Source organism: Miniopterus schreibersii, assembly GCF_964146895.1.
Source record: "Miniopterus schreibersii genome assembly, chromosome: X".
In the NCBI taxonomy this organism is placed as follows: domain Eukaryota; kingdom Metazoa; phylum Chordata; class Mammalia; order Chiroptera; family Miniopteridae; genus Miniopterus; species Miniopterus schreibersii.
In genome coordinates, this window is record NC_138104.1 from 73,277,414 (window position 1) to 73,294,138 (window position 16,725).

The 16,725-nt window shown below is 42.8% G+C and overlaps 1 protein-coding gene across 3 annotated transcripts; it reads right to left on the reverse strand.

The window, feature by feature from the left end:
- Positions 1-4,859: 4,859 nt before the first annotated feature.
- NUDT10 (nudix hydrolase 10) lies at positions 4,860-11,548 on the reverse strand. Of its 3 annotated transcripts, none has more exons than XM_081126847.1 (2): positions 10,872-11,548; positions 4,860-5,992 (listed from the first exon to the last, which is right to left on the reverse strand). In XM_081126847.1, the coding sequence occupies exons 1-2, from the start codon at positions 11,199-11,201 to the stop codon at positions 5,786-5,788; spliced, it is 537 nt and encodes a 178-aa protein (XP_080982973.1). In that variant the 5' UTR covers positions 11,202-11,548; the 3' UTR covers positions 4,860-5,785. The 3 variants fall into 3 exon arrangements, with proteins under 3 accessions (XP_080982973.1, XP_080982975.1, XP_080982974.1); XM_081126849.1 differs by having other exon boundaries at positions 10,720-11,545; XM_081126848.1 differs by lacking the exon at positions 4,860-5,992 and adding an exon at positions 9,006-9,410 and having other exon boundaries at positions 10,720-11,368.
- Positions 11,549-16,725: the final 5,177 nt, after the last annotated feature.

Here is a 16,725-nt window from a genome sequence, read left to right on the forward strand (position 1 = left end):
AAATCTCCTTCTAAATATATAAACATCCTATGGGTCCTGTTTCTCTGGAGAAACCTGAATAGTGAATATGGTAACCCCTATGATCTTAGGGTGGTTATTGAATATTAAATAGAGGACAAACAGGTGTGCCTTATCTTAACCATCATAATTATTGCTTTGACTAAATTCCCCATGGTCATAGCACCTATTGCCCTAAAACAACTAATAGTGGGTATGGACTCTATGACCCAATAAATAATAAATCAAAATTAAATTAAGTCTTTGGCAGGTATAAAGTTGCCTGAAGAAATGGGACCTCATGGACATCCTCCACACCTTTATCTAGTTAATACAGCCCAATGTAAATTAAAACAGAGCCTTCAGGGATTAACACCCATTATACAAAACCTGTATAGAGAAGGAGTGATTATTATTCCCACTGCTTCTTCATCTAACAGCCTAATTTGGCCTGTTTTTCAACCTGGAAAGAATGAATGGGACTTCACAATGGATTACCTCAGCTTTCATGCTATGGTCCCATTCATTAAGGTTCCCATAACTAATGTTATGGAAATTATTGACTCCATCTAATTAGCAATTAGAGATGTCTATCTCTGACACTGTCAAGAAACTACTACTGACCCTCTCAGCACCTACATTAAGACAAGCCCAACATCTTTTAGGCCATTTTGAGTTCTGGAGGCAACATATTCCTCACAAATTTTACTTTAGTCCACTTATGCTGTTACTTGCAAATAAGCCTACTTTTAATGAGTCCCCCCCAAGGCTCTAAGGCATTTTTCAAATTGTAATACTATTAGTGTTACTCCTATTAGTGTCTCCCAGAAATCCTTCACTGTAGAGGCTTAGTAACCTCCTTTCATTCCTCTTGGAGTCTCAGGACCACCCATGATCTCCATAAGTTGCCCATGACCTCTGATGCAAGAAACTGCCCTACTAGGCCCCATGCTATACAAGCATACCTTAGAGATATTGTGGGTTTGTTTCCAGACCACTTCAATAAAGTGAGTATTGCAATAAAGCAAGTTGTAATCATTTTGCTGGTGAAGGGTCTTATTTTCAATTTGTAAAAAACACATCTGTGAAGTGCAATCAAGTGAAGTACAATAAAATAAGGTATGCCTGTATGTCATTAGAGTGGCAATTGGTGGCTGTATAGTAAGGTCTCCTGGAAATAGAGGCTCGCTCAGGTCCTGGTCCTCCATAGTCAGTTAATTGTGTCTTGGGCCTTGGAAGAAACACCAAAACCTCAGTCACCAAAACCTTTGCAGCAAAACCTGGGTCCTCTGGTATGACATTTGCAGGTGGAGATGGCCTCCCCTGCCCTCAGTCCCTTGCCAGATGCCATGGGGCTGGAATAGGTCACCCCTTGGCTACCTAGGGATCCTCTTGGGATCAACTGAATGGATAGCAATGGGAGTTTGTATACTTTAGAATATGTTGCCATAATCATGATTAGTGCTTATTTTTTCCCTTAACCAGTGTGTTTCAGATAAAGTACTGAACCCAAGATGCAATTGTCCAAACTGTAGGCAGTCATCTTAGCACTGGATGCCCTGTCCAATGATTACCCACCTCTGCAAATTTTAGACTCTAGGCCATTGCCAATGGCCTAGTTATCTTGTTTGTCCAATGGAAGCAACATAAATTCCTTATCCAAGATTGTCCCATTTTGGGTAAAGAGTCTGGGAAGCTGTTGCCTCACAGATAAGAAAATAAAAATCAACATCACACACGCTTCCACATATACTCAAGCTACAATACAAGGCCTCACCAAGACAGTTCTTACCCCTTTCAGAGTTCCAGATATTGTTGATTTTGACTAAGGCATTCATTTTGCTTCTCAGAATACACAATACTGGGCAAGCATTTGATGGAACTTTCACCTTCCTTACAGACTTCAGGCTACAGACCTCACAGTGTACCTTAATGACTTATTAAACCTGTTCCAATCCAATTAAAAAAATATTGTACATTTTAACCATCAAACACCAGGGATGAATTGTAATAAAGAGTCTGTCTCCAATTTTCTTTTTGATGTTTGACTGCTGACAGCTCTTAAGCCTCACTTCTCACTCTTCCCCTTTGGCTCTACATCTGGGCAAGCTAATAAAAACCCTGGGTACTCTCTCCTTTGGTGCCAAAGGGAATTTCAAACCATGCAAGCCCCTGACTGTGCATTGGAACCCTCACTTTAGCCCCACCCTTTAACCACAATAAAAACCCAAGCCAGTTTCCTTTTCTTGCTCTCTCAAGAATTTTTAAACCAGCTTTGGAAGTCTGTCCTGCTCTCCCCATAAAACCTTGTTACATGAGTAACAAATCTTTGAATATCCTGTTGATATGTAAGTGGCATCAGTCTCATCATCTAAACTAAATTTTGTATGGGGTCCGTTGTGTATCTTGAGTGGCCACAACTGGTGGCCTGCGTTTACAGGAAGAGTTCCTAGCTGGGTATGTAAAAGGAAAGTGGAGTCGTAGGGAAATGGCTCCTCCACTATGGCCTGGAACTCTTGCAGGTATCCATATAGGCTGCAACTGCAGTTAAGCTGTCTTGGTTAAATGCCTTTTGACCTCCCAGAACATGAGAAGATGGAAGGCTGTAAGGAACTGCTACAAGACCATCTCCCATACACCTCCTTATCACCCCTGGGAGGTTGTCATGAGACAGTTTCTCATAACCTAACAGTTTCTGATAGGGCTTCTGTCCTGTACCCCCAGAATAGAGCTGTAGCATATAAAAGCACTCAACTGCAGTCTAGATTTGGCCCCTCAGTAATGGAATATCCCAAAACTTGTGTTTCAGTCATAAAGACCCTTTTATTTCTGTGTTGTCTTTTAGAGTATGTGGGACAAGAACTTGGGAAGCTGACACCTTTGGCTCATTCTTCTTTGCACCGTGTATGTAAGTAATAAACTGTCTAAATCTAGAAGTAGTTCATTGTATCTTTACCGGTAGAATCAGTCAGGTCTTGGCCTTGCCTTGTCTTCTATGTGTGAATTTCTTACCATAAAATCCTGATTGCTATCTATGTCTTTTACCCATAAAATAAAATATTTAGCATACTTGTATTTATTCAACAGTTCTTAAACTGAATAAATACTGAGGGCTTACCATATCTTTAAATCATTTGTATTTGGAAAGCCTTCAGTGAATTATCAAATGCAGCTGTGGGGACAGTTTAGCATCTGAGGAAGTATCTTATAGTACTTTATGAAGTTAAGAAGTTAGGCATAATTGGTACTGAAAGATTCTGAAAAAAAATGGAAACATGATTTATAGACAAAATATTCTTCCCAATAAAGAGAAATTTGTGTATAGACCACAGTCTTATGGTGTCTCATTTTTCATATTTTCCAGTACACAAACACCTGGTAAAATAATGGCAATGTATTTTTGACAAGTAAAAGGCATGACAATCTTTTATAATGCACATTATGAGTACCTATAGGTCACCATGTTCCAGGCCCTGTGCTAGTCTGGGTCCCCAAGCCACAGGACTCAGAGTTTAGAAAGTAGAGACATTCAAGCTAATAAGTATAAGTTTATAAGAACTATGAAATAGGACAGTGGGACACCTGGGAACACAAGAATATATCTTACCCTAGGAGATCAAACAGTGTTGTTTACAAAGATAGGGTCTACGATTATCCCCATTTTACAGAGGATAAAAATGAAGATTGGAGAAGTAAAGTAACTTGGCAGAGGCCACACAGCTAGTAGATGGTCAAACCAGTTTTAATCCATGGCCTGTTGGACTCCAAACCACTATTTGTTTTAACTTGCAGCCACCACCTACAGTTCTGTTCACCTGGCTTTGTTTGCTTCCAAATTAAAAAAAAAAAAAAAATCTATTAACTTGTAATCTCATTAAAAGCTGCTTCTAGGGAGAGATTAATGAAAAATTTTATGGAAATTTTCTGTTCCTTCTAACAAGAGAACCTTGGAAGTGAAAGCTCTGCCAGCTGCGGGTAGTAAAGGGCTCTAAGGTAAACCTTTCATCTTCCCTTTTCCAGGAAACAGTTGTTTCTGCGGAACTGCTTGCTCTTGGGACTGGGACACACTTAGAAAGCAGGAGTAGAATGGGCAGCTTCAACCTCACAGCCTTTCACACTTATGAAGGTGTTCATCTTCCCTGGAAGGGGCTTCCAATGGTATTCTTACTTTGTGCCTGCTCCTTCTTGACCCATGAAAAATGTCAGGACAGACCCCATGTCTGTTGATTTCAGCAAAGCTTCACTGACTCTGACCTAGAAGATTTTGGCCTTTACAGAATACTAAGCACAGTTCAAAACTGAAGGAATATCTACAGTATAAAACACAAAATGGTTCAGTGCAGTCAGGAATGTTGACTACTTACCTTCCTGTTTCACCTACCTTCATATATAACTTTAAAGTTAATGAATATGCAACTAATAAGTCTGCAGCCACTATTCCCTTTAAAAAAAAGATTCAAAAATGTCATTTTGTGGATTTGTATAAAATTACATAACTTGCTCTCTGGAGACTCCAGCCCTTTGATTTTTCACATTGATACGAACTGGACTGTGTTGTCAAAAATCCTGCTTAACAGAACATGAGAATCTATTCCCATGTTCTGATAGATATAAATAAGAATTTAACTCTTCCTATTTTAATGAGCCAAATTAGAGAAAAAACTCCTAACACTGGTCTGTAGCAAGGGAAACACTAGCCAGTCCAGGGTATGTTGCCCCTCTCTTTTTAAGCTTTTGACCTCTTGGGTCAGAAGTGGCACCCCTGAGCCAACATATTCTAAACAATCTAAAATTTTTCCTCTTCTTTTTTCTCTGTGCCTTAAATATTAGCTTTAATAAGAACACTGATAATTTTTTAAATTAGTTTTTTATTATGGAAAATGTCAAACACACAAAAGTAGAGAGAAACATATAATGAACCATCATTTAGCCATCACCCAGCTTCAACCATTATCAAGTCAGGCCAATCTTATTTCATCAATATCTCCCAACACATTTAACATCCAGTCTTATTATTTTGAAGCAAATTCCAGACATCATTTCAACTGTAAATGTTTGAGAATATGTCTTTAAAAGATAACAACTCTTTTGTTTTCAACATAACCACAACACCATTATCCTAACTAATATCAAATATCAAGTCAATTTTCAAATTATCCAGATTGCCTTATAAATGTATTTTAGTTTGGTCAAATCAGGGTCCAAAAAAGATCCATGTTACAATTGGTTCATATGTCTCTTAAGTCTCTTTTAATCTATAGGTTCATCCTCCCATTTCTTTCATCCAGGCCATTCATTTACTGAAGAAACTGGGTCACCTGTCCTGTAGAATTTTCTACAGTCTGGATTCTGCTGATATCATCTCTCTGGTGTATGTTTCTCTGTTCCCTGTATTTTCTATAGATTAGGATTTATAGCTAGAGGCACAGTTAGATTTAAGTCTAAAATATTGGCAAATATATTTGATAGGTGGTATAGTATATAATACCATCAGGAGGCACATAATATCACAGAATTTTTGCTTTCTGATATCTCACAGATGCCTTGAAACACTTGACACCTGATGTACAAAAGCCACATGTGTGTTAGAGAGAGCATTTATTGTACTAACACCCAATTAGAAGGTGAAAGCTTTACCACTCAGTGTCATTATAAAATATTATTTAGACAAATCTTCAGTGATGTCTACATTTCAAGTGATATCTTGTATGCTAGATATATAAAAAGACTAAGGAAATAAGGCCCTTGCACTCAAGGTCATTTAAACTGGTGGGAAATACAGACACAATCATAAAAGCACAGAAAAGGCCATAAGTGCCAAATTAGAAATCTGTACAGATACAGTGGTAGTGCAACAGCTTGGAAAATTGTCATTGTAATAAACAGGGGAGAAGTGTCCAAAAGCATAGGATGAGCTGCGTTCTTGATAGTATGAGTTGTGCTTCACAATTCCATTCATCACTGGGTATACATACTTGATTCTTTCAAAGTAAATCTGAAAAAAAAACTATCATTAATAGTTTTATTGGTTCATCAATTCCTCTAGTCAGCAAATGTTTATTGATGGTCTACTATGGTTCATTAGCCACTTTTTACTGGAAAAGCCATCAGCGAATTATCCAATGCAGTTCCGCTGAGAGGCCAGATGAGAGCCTGAGGGAGTAACATTGTCTCAGCTAACATCTGAAGCTAAGAAATCAAGAATACACTAGTAGTAGATACTTCTAATCTCTGGATCAATGACAAATGTCTCCAAAGTTTAGCCACTGTTCTCGCCACTGAGGATATTAGCAGAAATCAGGCTGGGTCCTAGTCCTCAGAGTTCACAGTCTAACAGGCCAACAGTCATTCAAAAGAATGATTACAATGCTAGAATGATGCTGAAAATATTTCCTGTTTTGCTTGATGCTTCCACAAAAGGAACCCTGAAAAAGAAAACTCTGGCCAGCTGTTAGTACAGTAGTCTCTACAGACACACTTTCACCTCCCTTTTCTCAGTAAACAACTATTGATGGAGGAATTGCTCTTTCTTACAATTGAACTCCAATGAATGGGAAGTGAGAGGGGCAGCTCTAGCTTCAGAGCCCTATAAACTTTCTGTCCCAGAAGATGTCTCTAATGTTGCTGGTACTTTACAAGCTGCCTATTTCTACTCTTACACACACACCCCTAATAGTTATTTGATGTTTCTAAATATAAAACTGTTGAAATTTTTACAATTTTCTCAAATGAAAATTTACTCCAACACATCTTAAAACTTATTTTAAGAATAAGAACAGGCAGTTGTACAGTTGGGGGGAAAACAGCCTCTAAAATAACGTGCTGAAAACAAATTTCTATCTCATGTCTGGAAGCGTTGTCTTTGATCAATGTACTGTTTTCTGGGAGGGGTATAAGCTGAAAGATTCACCTGTACATTTTTAGTGCAATTACCACATAAGCAATGCATGGGTCTATGCAATGACTATGTAAGCAGAAAACCCCAACTGTCTATTAAACTCTTGGAGGACATCTGGTTATATATAAAACAGATATGTCAACTTAGTCTGAAGTTTTTTGATTTCTCTTTCAAAATGAAAGTCTTTTTGTTTTTCTTTTTTAAATTTAATTTTTTTAGACTGAACTCCAGAAGCATATATACCAAGAATTGCCTGTGTGAATTTGAAAACTTAACTTAGTGTGATAATTGTAAAATATTATGTTGTGATTTAGAAATGAAAACCACAGAGGTTTTACAAATTGCATAAATTGAAGATATTTTGGCAATCCAAATATTTCTGAATAAAATACAGTAAATACTTACAGGCTAACCACTCTTTAAGTGTTGATAAACATCAACAGTAATACTTTTCACATTTGTCAAATACATAGTATAAAAGTCAAAACATAAGATTTTGCTTTATTATCTCTAAGAATGCCATGTATAAATTAAACCTCCCAAATATTTGTGGCAGCATTTTAGATGGAGGCAGTTTTATGTATGAAATAGTCGCAAAGCAGTAATTCATTTTCTCTGAAGTTAGTGTATATGTACTTTGAAAAATCTCAGGTTACTGAGAATATCTATCAGTCGACTTGGATTGTTGGACTAAAAAAGGTCAACTTTTAGAAATTAGAAAGTTTTTTTTTAAAAAAAGACTTCTTTCTGTACAAAGAAACAGATAGTTTTTTTTTAAATGGTCACCTGAGGATATGTTTATTGATTTTAGAGAGAGGAAGGGAGAGAGAAACATTGATGTGAGAAACATCACTGGTTGCCTCCTGTATACGCCCCGACCAGGGATCGAACCCACAACCTAGCTATGTGCCCTGACCAGGAATCAAGCTTGCAACCTTTTGGTGTACAGGACAACATTCAACCAACTGAGCCAGCAGGTCAGGGTGAAGAAACAGGTAAATTTTGAAAAACATTTGATAATTCTGCATAATTTAGAATATGAAATTACATAACTGACTTTTAAAAGCTATTCATTTTTATACCACTCATTCCTTTGATAACAGTTAATTATTGTTAACTACAATATGTACTTTATTTGGACATTTATATAGGGACAGATTTTTTTTTTTTCTCCTCACCTGAGGATATTTTCCATTGCTTTTCAGAGAGAGTGGAGAGGAGAGAGAAAGAGAGAGAGAGGGAGAGAGAGAGAGAGAGATTGGTTGCCTCCTGCATGCACCCCAAGCCTGCAACCCAGGCACTTGCAATTGGCTGGAAATGAACCCAGGACACTTCAGTCCACAGGCCAACACTCTCATTACTGAGCCAACCCGGCCAGGGCTATGGAAAAATCTTATTTTAAAAATAAATTTTTAAAAAATTTCAATTCTACCAAGTATTGTATTCTCTTTAAAAGGTTAATCTGTAGAATAACAAAGTGAATTCCAGTTATCCAGTTATATTCATTATTGTTCTGTAGAATAATTTTTTATAAGCTGATTTAATTTTTTAAAATTTATTTTACTGTTGAAAATATTACAGATGCTCCCATTTTCTCCCCTTTACCCCTTTCCTCCCATCTCCCACCCCTCCCCAGTTCTTCCCCTGTCTATTGTCTGTGTCCATGGGCTGTGCATATATGCTTATAATTTTTTGGTCAATCTCTTCCTGTCCACCCAATACTTTTAAGATTTCATGTTTTATGTACAAAAATGCCCCCCGCCCATTCTCTTTTAACAAAGTATGCCTTTCTTCAACCTTTGAAGAGAAGTTGAACAGTATCAAGAGGGATCTACACTTTCAAAATTTCTTAATACAGAATGCATAAGTGTTCTTTCAAAAAGATGACTGATAACTTAATCAGTAATAATTAAAAGACAGGATATATTCTAGGTTGCCCTAAAAATTAGGAATGGGTCCAGCTGGGCGTGGCTCATCGCTTGAACACTGACCTAGAATCCAAGAGATCCTGGTTTGATTCCAGGTCAGGGCATATACCCAGGTTGCAGGCTCGATCCCCAGTTGGGGGTGTACAGGAGGCAGCCAATCAATGACGACTCTCTCATCATTGATGTTTCCATCTCTCTTCCTCTCTCTGAAATCAATGAATACATACTTTAAAAAAAATTAGGAATGGGTTTTCCACCCCCAATACCCACTTGAGGAAGTAGGACATCGGTGGGTGAAAGAGATGAAGTTCCAGAAGAGAGATCTAAGTATTTCAGATGAGAGTGCTGATGACAAGCAAGTACAGAGGCAAATGTAAGAGTTTTTAATTCATCACTCCAAATAGATTGTCACGTGAGACAAAATGTTTATTCTAAATCTTTAGGAGAGATTGGTCAGGTGTCCCACCACTTTCAAAGTCTGTAATGGCTGAATATCAAGAAAGGTACCTCACTCAGTTGGGATGTGATCAGCATACAGATCCCATTCCTGTGGTTACTCATAGTCAGGAAGTTTAACTGGAACGTTGCTAAATTCAAATATGTGAAATAACTTTTTAAAAAAACTAGTTTATGTTGAGAAAACCATGGTTGTTCTAAGGGTCCTGAGACAGGGGCAGCGGGTGTTGGAAGCTGAGCATGCTACATCATGCTCTACGAATACTTTTCCCGATAAGATATATGGATGTGTTTGGCTACCAATACCTTCCTGAGAAATATCTACTCTATAAAGTAATATTTTGTTACACTACATTTGGGCTACACGGGGAATGGCCATTTCAAGTAAGCAGTCAAAACCTAGCAGTGTCTGGCTCAGTGGTTAGAGCCTCAGCGGGAGGACCCAAGGGTCCCCAGTTCAATTTCACCAGGGACACATACCTGAGGTGCAGGCTTGATGCCCAGGCCCCAGTTGGGGCACCTGCCAGAGGCAACCAATCCACGTGTCCCGCTCTCACATCCATGCTCTCCTCTTTCTCTTGCCCTCCCTCCCTCCCTCCCTCCCTCCCTCCCTCCCTCCCTCCCTCCCTCCCTCCCTCCCTCCCTCCCTCCCTCCCTCCCTCTCTCTCTCTCCCTCCCTCCCTCCCTTCCACTCTCTCTGAAAAGCAATGGGAAAAAAATATCCTTGGGTAAGGATTAAAAAAAAAAAAAGAAAAAGACCTAGCAGTGGTGAGCAATTTTCGCAAATGAAATTATGTACGTGTGAGTAAAGAAATCTCTGAAAAGGGCAAATTAGAACACATTTCTGAAGATAAAATTATTGTCGAGTATGGCAAGAGCACACGTTGTCCAATTTCTTAAATTTTCTCTTTTTTAATTCAAAACTCATCATTTAAACCAATTTCCAGCACAGAAGGGCTTGCTGACAAGGGCTAATACCGTGAACGAGGAGACAACTTAAAAAAGAAAATTAATGAAAGATGCCAGACAACCAAGGTGATCAGATTTTAAATGCCTTCGCTACAAAACCACAAGGCCGGTACCAAAAGTGCACACAGGCGCGCGCGGGCACACACACACACACACACACACACACACACACACACACACACACCCCAAGAGCTGGGTGAGCAGTTAAGGCACCTTCCGAGAAAACCCATGTGAACTATGTTAAACAGCGCTACCAAGAAGCGATTCTCACAGCATCTGAAAAACGTGCACATTGTCCGAAAACAGTGCCTGGCAAGCGAGACACTTTGCAAGCGTGATTCAGAGTCTGCCAAGGAAACAAAAGGAGCCCCCCTCCCCCGGGGAGCCCGCACGGGACACTGGAGGTGCGCGGGCACTAGGTGCTCTGGGGCCGGCGGAAAGCAGAGGGGGCTGTGCAGGAGCGGTACATACTAGGGGTCGCTCCCGGGCACGGAGTTTCCATTGGTGGGGGAACCGCCCAGCTTTAGTTTCTCCAGGTATTCGGCGTGCACGGGCTTGTGGCACTGGAGGACCTTGATGGCATCTTCGATTTTGAACCACTCTCGCTTCCTCCCAATGCTCACCGAATCTTCCCAATCCTCCAGAACCTCAGTGACAGTCAGGACATACACGTAGGTCCTGTGCTTGGGATCCTGGTTCTGCTCGAAGACGCCCAGGAGCCGGCCTAACTTCCCCTTGACTCCCGCCTCCTCGTACACCTCTCGGACGGCCGCGCCGCTCGGCTCCTCCTCGGGCTCCATGCCCCCGCCCGGCACGATCCAGCGGTCGGGGTACCGGCTGCTACTCACGAGCAGCACCTCGTCCTCGAGCTCGCTCCGGAAGCACAGGCACGCCGCCCGCTTCTTGAAACCCTCCGGGTCGTAGGTCCGCGTCTGGTTGGGCTTGCACTTCATCCTCCAGGCCGCCTGCTCCCGCGCTCGCTGCTGCTCCGGGCGCCGCCGCCGGCTGAGGTGCTGCGGAGAGAAAGAGGCGCTGCGAGGGGCGGGGAGAGAGAAGCGGCTCAGCCCGCGAGCCCCGAGCCTAAGACAAGATGAGGCGGGGGCGGGGGCGGGGCGCGGCGGGGGCGGGAACCGCGAGAACGTCAGTCAGTCCGCCCCTCCGCGGCCGGGGTCCGGGGTCCGGGGTCCGAGAGCGCGCAGACGCCTGCGTGGAGGAGGCGCCCTGGCCGCTGCGGCCGCTCCGCACGCAGCCCACCCGCGGCTCCTCCGCGCGTCTCCCCCCTCCTCAGCCGCCCGGCACGGTAGAGGGAGGTGAGGCGCCTTCGCGTGCGCGTGCGCGTCGCTTTCCACGTGCGCGTTCCCGCCGGAGGGCGAGGGACGGGGGCGGGGGCGGGGGTCTCGCGACTCCCGCAGCGCGGCGCCTCGGGCCCACTGCGCAGGCGCCCCGCACCTCTCTGGCTGGGAATCTCTTTCACGCGGAGTTAGGTTCACCGCATTGTGATTTGGGCTGGCACTGTTCCCACGTGTGCCTCGGAGCTGAACGTGGCTGTGGAAGCCCGGGACGTTTCTCCTCACCGCCCACAGCTTCGCGACGCACACGGGCAGCCATTCTCCACACAGTACGGTCAAGTGCAACTTCAGGGTCGCCCATTAAGGAACGGTCCCGGCTTATTTATACCAAGGCTCGGGTTCGTCAAGATGATCTCGGTATTCTTGGATCAAAGTCTTACCTAATCTTTGCTGAGTCACATCATGCAGTTTTATCTCTTCAACAGGTTCTTCACCTTGCCAGGCACCTTGGCACAGCCCACAGAACTTGACGCTTCTCTTCAACCCCTATTGACGTCTCACCTCCCCCGCGCCTCAGTTTTCTTCATCAGTAAGCCCCTCGCCTGCTGCCTCCTTGCCTTGGAGTCACATTCATCCAACAGCTGGAGAAACATCCCGAGTAGTGTTTTTTATGACCTCCCAAGAGTCTCCACCCTCCACGCACTCCACCCTTCTGTTTCTCATTGATAAGTACTGGTTGGGGTTTGGGAAAACATGCCTACGGAAATCCTTTCATATCCTACATTTTCATATTTAGAAGCCTCCTGGCGTGGGACCGCAGCAAGTCCACCTGGTGCTCTCACACCTCTCTGCTCGGTCATCCTGTCCTCCAGGCCAAGCAGTGGCCCCCACCCCCCAGCCAAAATTCCAACAGCCTAAAGCTTTCCCTCCCCTTTTCAGTTTTTGTATTGTATTCCTACTCGAACAGTGGTAGTGGCCTTATGGAGAAGACCTCTGATGTCCCTCAACTTTTGCCATATTGCAACTTATGCCTCTCTGTCTCTCTCTTAGCAACAGGCACGCTGCTGGCATCAGGCAAGCACCATCACCCAGAACTCACTCCTCCAATGAAAGAATTCCTTCGTCAAGGGGAAATCGACTGAGATGTAAGTGGAAAGTAGTTATGAAACATACAGTCCAAAGTTTAAATAACAAGTTAGTTCAGCCTCCCAGGGTCTGCTCCACTCCATTTATAACCAGAATAGCTCATAAAAATGATCCTGTTCCCAGCAGCAACAGACACGTGCAATACCTAGAGCATAATAGGATAAAAGTGTATGGGCCGTATATGAAGAAAATGACTGAATGGAGACATAAGGAGAATGACTTTAACCTAAAAAGACACTACTGCTACTGACCATATTTTAGCGATCTATGGTGATCAAGAACATATGAAGGAATGAAACACCCCGTGATTAAAAACAAATGAGGAGCCCTGGCTGGTGTGGCTCAGTGGTTAGGGTGTGGGACCAAGCACCAAAGGGCCTTGGGTTCGGTTCCCAGTGAAGGGCATGTACCTGGACTGCACGTTTGGTCCCAGGCCCTGGTTGGGCTCATACGGCAGGCAACCAATCTACGTGTATTTCTCTCACATCGATGTTTCTCTCTCTCCCTCTCCCCCTTCCCCCCCTCCCTTCCACTCTCTCTACAATTCAGTGGGAAAAATATCCTCAGGTGAGGATTAACAACAACAACAGCAGCAGCAGCAGCAAATGAGGAAAAGAGATTTTAGCAGGCAGTATTCCTCAGTGTGCCCATACTCACAAATACACAAGGGATGTTAAACCACTAAGAAAAAATCCATTACAATCAGGATTTAGGCAAATATACCTATTATCACCAATATCATTAAATATTGTTTTAGGTGTTCTTTCCAGTGTAATGAGGTTGCAAAGAGAAAAAAGTCCATCGTTTTGGTAAAGAAGGCACAATTGTCATTATTTGCGGATGATGCGGATGTGGTCTTGGGAAAAACCTAATGGTGTAAATATAAATTCCTTTAAATGGTAGAATGAAATAACAACGTTTAAAATGCCAAGAGCGTTCATGTGTACCAGCAATAATCATCTGCAAAGTTAGAATGGGGAGCCCTGGCCAGTGCGGCTCATTTGGGCGTCATCCTGTGCACTGAAAGGTTGCTGGTTCGATTCCAGGTCAGGGCATATGCCAGGGTTGCAGGCTCGATCCCGGTAGGGGGTGTGCCGGAGGCAGCGGATCCATGCTTCCCTCTGGCATCGATGTTTCTCTCTGTCCCTCTCCCTTCCTCTCTCTTTAAAAATCAATAAAAATATCTTTAAAAATTAGAATGGGGAAATGACATTCACCGTAGCAATGTCAACCACCCCCAAATAAATTATACCATGGGATCCTAAAAATATGGTTAGGTCATTTTAGTAGAAAATGATAAACTTGTACTCAGCTTTGAACGATGATTTGGATAAATCAGAAGGACCCCTAACTAAGGCAGGAGAGCGGGCTGATGTCTGGGCAGAAGAGTGGTCCAACCAGGCCCCAGCCACATCACAAATCTACTTCCCAATACCAGGTACTATCTGCTTGTGTCACCAGAGGGGCCATTTTCTAGTTTATTCCATTACTTCTTCATCAGATTATGCCTATGCAAAATGCCTCTGCTGGAGGTATGTTTATTGGAAGGGAGAGGAATAGCAACATTATAATATGGAAAGAGGTATGGGTTGGATTCCTACTGGCCAAGACATACATAGCATGCTAGTGGAAAAAGAGACCCACAACTTACAGGTTTAGTACAATGCCAAGGAAAATTTGAAACTAGTTTTTTGTCCCCAGAATTTCATACAATAATTTTATCATTCACCTATTACAATAATAGGGCAAGGTAGTTGTGGCTTTTTCTAAAGAAGGGTGAAAATCACTTTTGAGAGACTAGCATTCTACCACTCGGTTAAGTATTGTCCAGTGTTCAGAATTTCCCCAGTGACGAACAAGGTCATTTGATGAACTGCTGTAATAGTAATCTGTTACAGTAACAACTGCAATTTGTGCATGGGTGCCTGCATCTCCTCCCACATTGTCGTTGGTGTTGGAGATGGAGCTCCCTTTGTCCAGCGGGAGAATGGCAAGAGTGAAGCAAGCAGAGATTTGAAAAGCGCTTGCACACTGGGGTTTGCCCCCTTTTGCTGCTCTTCAAGCAAGATGCTGCCAACAATATGAAGAAGCTCGGGTTAGGTGGATGATGAGAGACCCATGGCCCATGCATGCCCTTCACCCCAGCTGACAACGAACCACATGCCAGGAATGTGAGTGAGACCATCCTAGAACACGAGCCACCCCCAGCAGAGCCACCTAGCTGACAGGGCACTGACCACAGACGCATAAGTAAGCCTTCTGAGAACAGCAGAAGGACCACTCAGCTGAGCCCAGCTGAAATTGTTGAGCTGCAGAATTGTGAGGGCAGGAATTGGTTGCTGTTTAAAGTCACTAAGTTGGGAGTGGTGGTGGTTTGTTATGCATCAAAACTAGCTGACACAACCATTAACTGCCATTCATCAATACCCAACCAGAAATAAAGACAAAGTATTGTTCAGAGTAGAAATTTCACCTCTGCTTGAAGAAGTTGACATTGAACTTTCCCTGGAGTCAGGGAAAGGGATGAGGTTAAGATAGGTAATACATGCCGTGAGCAGTCTATGTGCAGAGCCTGTGTTGAGCCCTGTGCCCTTTTTAACTGACAGACAATTGAATCTTAAGGAGGCAGTTATTCCGTTTCATAGAAGAGACGGCTTAGAGTGGAGTTTGTGTTTGAATTCAAGTCTTCATGTCTCTCTAGCCTGTGGCCTCACAGCATTACCCTGTCTTGTCAAAAGGATTATTTTCATCCAGAGCTATGTCTGTTGTTGTTGCTGTTGTTAGTCCTTACCTGAGGATATTTTTTCCATTGATTTTAGACAGAGGGGAAGTGAGGAAGGGAAGGGGGAGGGAGAGAGAAACATCTATGTGAGAGAGACACATCAATTGGTTGCCTTCCTCATGCACCCCACCCTGGGCTGGGGGTGGAACCTGCAACCCAGGCACATGCCCTTGACTGGGAATCAAACCCACGACCCCTAGGTGCGCTGGGCCAATGCTCTAACCACTAAGCCACACTAGCTAGGGCAAGAGCTGCATTTTTTTGGGACATTCTTTGGTGTTCATTTGCTCAGAGTCACTGAGTTCAAAGAAAGTTATTTTCCCAATTGGATGTTCCCCTCTTGCACAATATAGTGAAAAGAACACCTGAGTGCCTATCTCACTCCCAGCAATTATGTGTGTCACCCTGACATGTTACTTAACAACTCGAAGTTCAATTCCTGCTGAGAGCATAAAACGGAATGAGGTGATACAGAAAAGAAGATACTCTCTTTTGTCATCACTGCCAGCATTGATTTTGATTATTGATGGTCTGCTTTATTTTATGCACTAAATATTTATTCACCAACAAACTTGAAAAATGAGTATCAAAATCCCCCTTAAGCAGATTAAGAAACAGGCTGAGGTGGGTTTAAGTAAGTAAGGCAGTAAGTGATGGAGCTGAGATTCACACCTTGGTCTGCCTCACTCCAAAGGTCATCCTCTTCCATTCACTATGAGAAATCTCACATCTGTTGAGAGTTGCTGAGATGCACCATACGTGTCATTGCTTTGGTACAGACTTCCTTCTCTTCCATCCTTTCCCCTTAGAATATCCAGGCACCAGGGAGAACATGGCTTCTATGTCATGGTCTAAAGCTGAGAGGATCTGCTCTGGGACCAACAAGGCTGAGGTGCATATTTCTGCATTTTTTTCTGAGTTAGGAAGGAGCAGGCAGATTGGAAAGTGACAGCGACATTAGAAGCATGGTCATGGGGTGTTGACTGAGTGAAAGAGCATGACAGGGGCTACATGGATCACAAAGGCCTGTTATTATTGTACCTGTTCATTGTTCATGAGAGATTTAAAGTGAAAGTTGAGTGAACATAGGGAGCTCTGACATATCTTTTCACTCGGGGAAGTTTGGTGGGTTGTGTCTTTCAAATCACTCTCCACATGTCCCCTACTTCTTTGCTTCTTTGTGTGCACTACTTCTCCCTGAACCACAGAGGTGGCCTCATAGTGGGTCTGTACTACGTAGCTCAGGAAAGGCTTGTCAAA

What these genes read in the sequence shown, in the direction of transcription:
- NUDT10 (XM_081126847.1), bottom strand. Translation starts at nt 11,201, where the DNA reads ATGAAGTGCAAGCCCAACCAGACGCGGACCTACGACCCGGAGGGTTTC. An exon ending in TGGAGGATTGGGAAGATTCG is followed by an intron (nt 5,993 to 10,871) that starts GTGAGCATTGGG and finishes TTTTTTTTTCAG; the next exon opens with ATTTACTTTGAAAGAATCAA.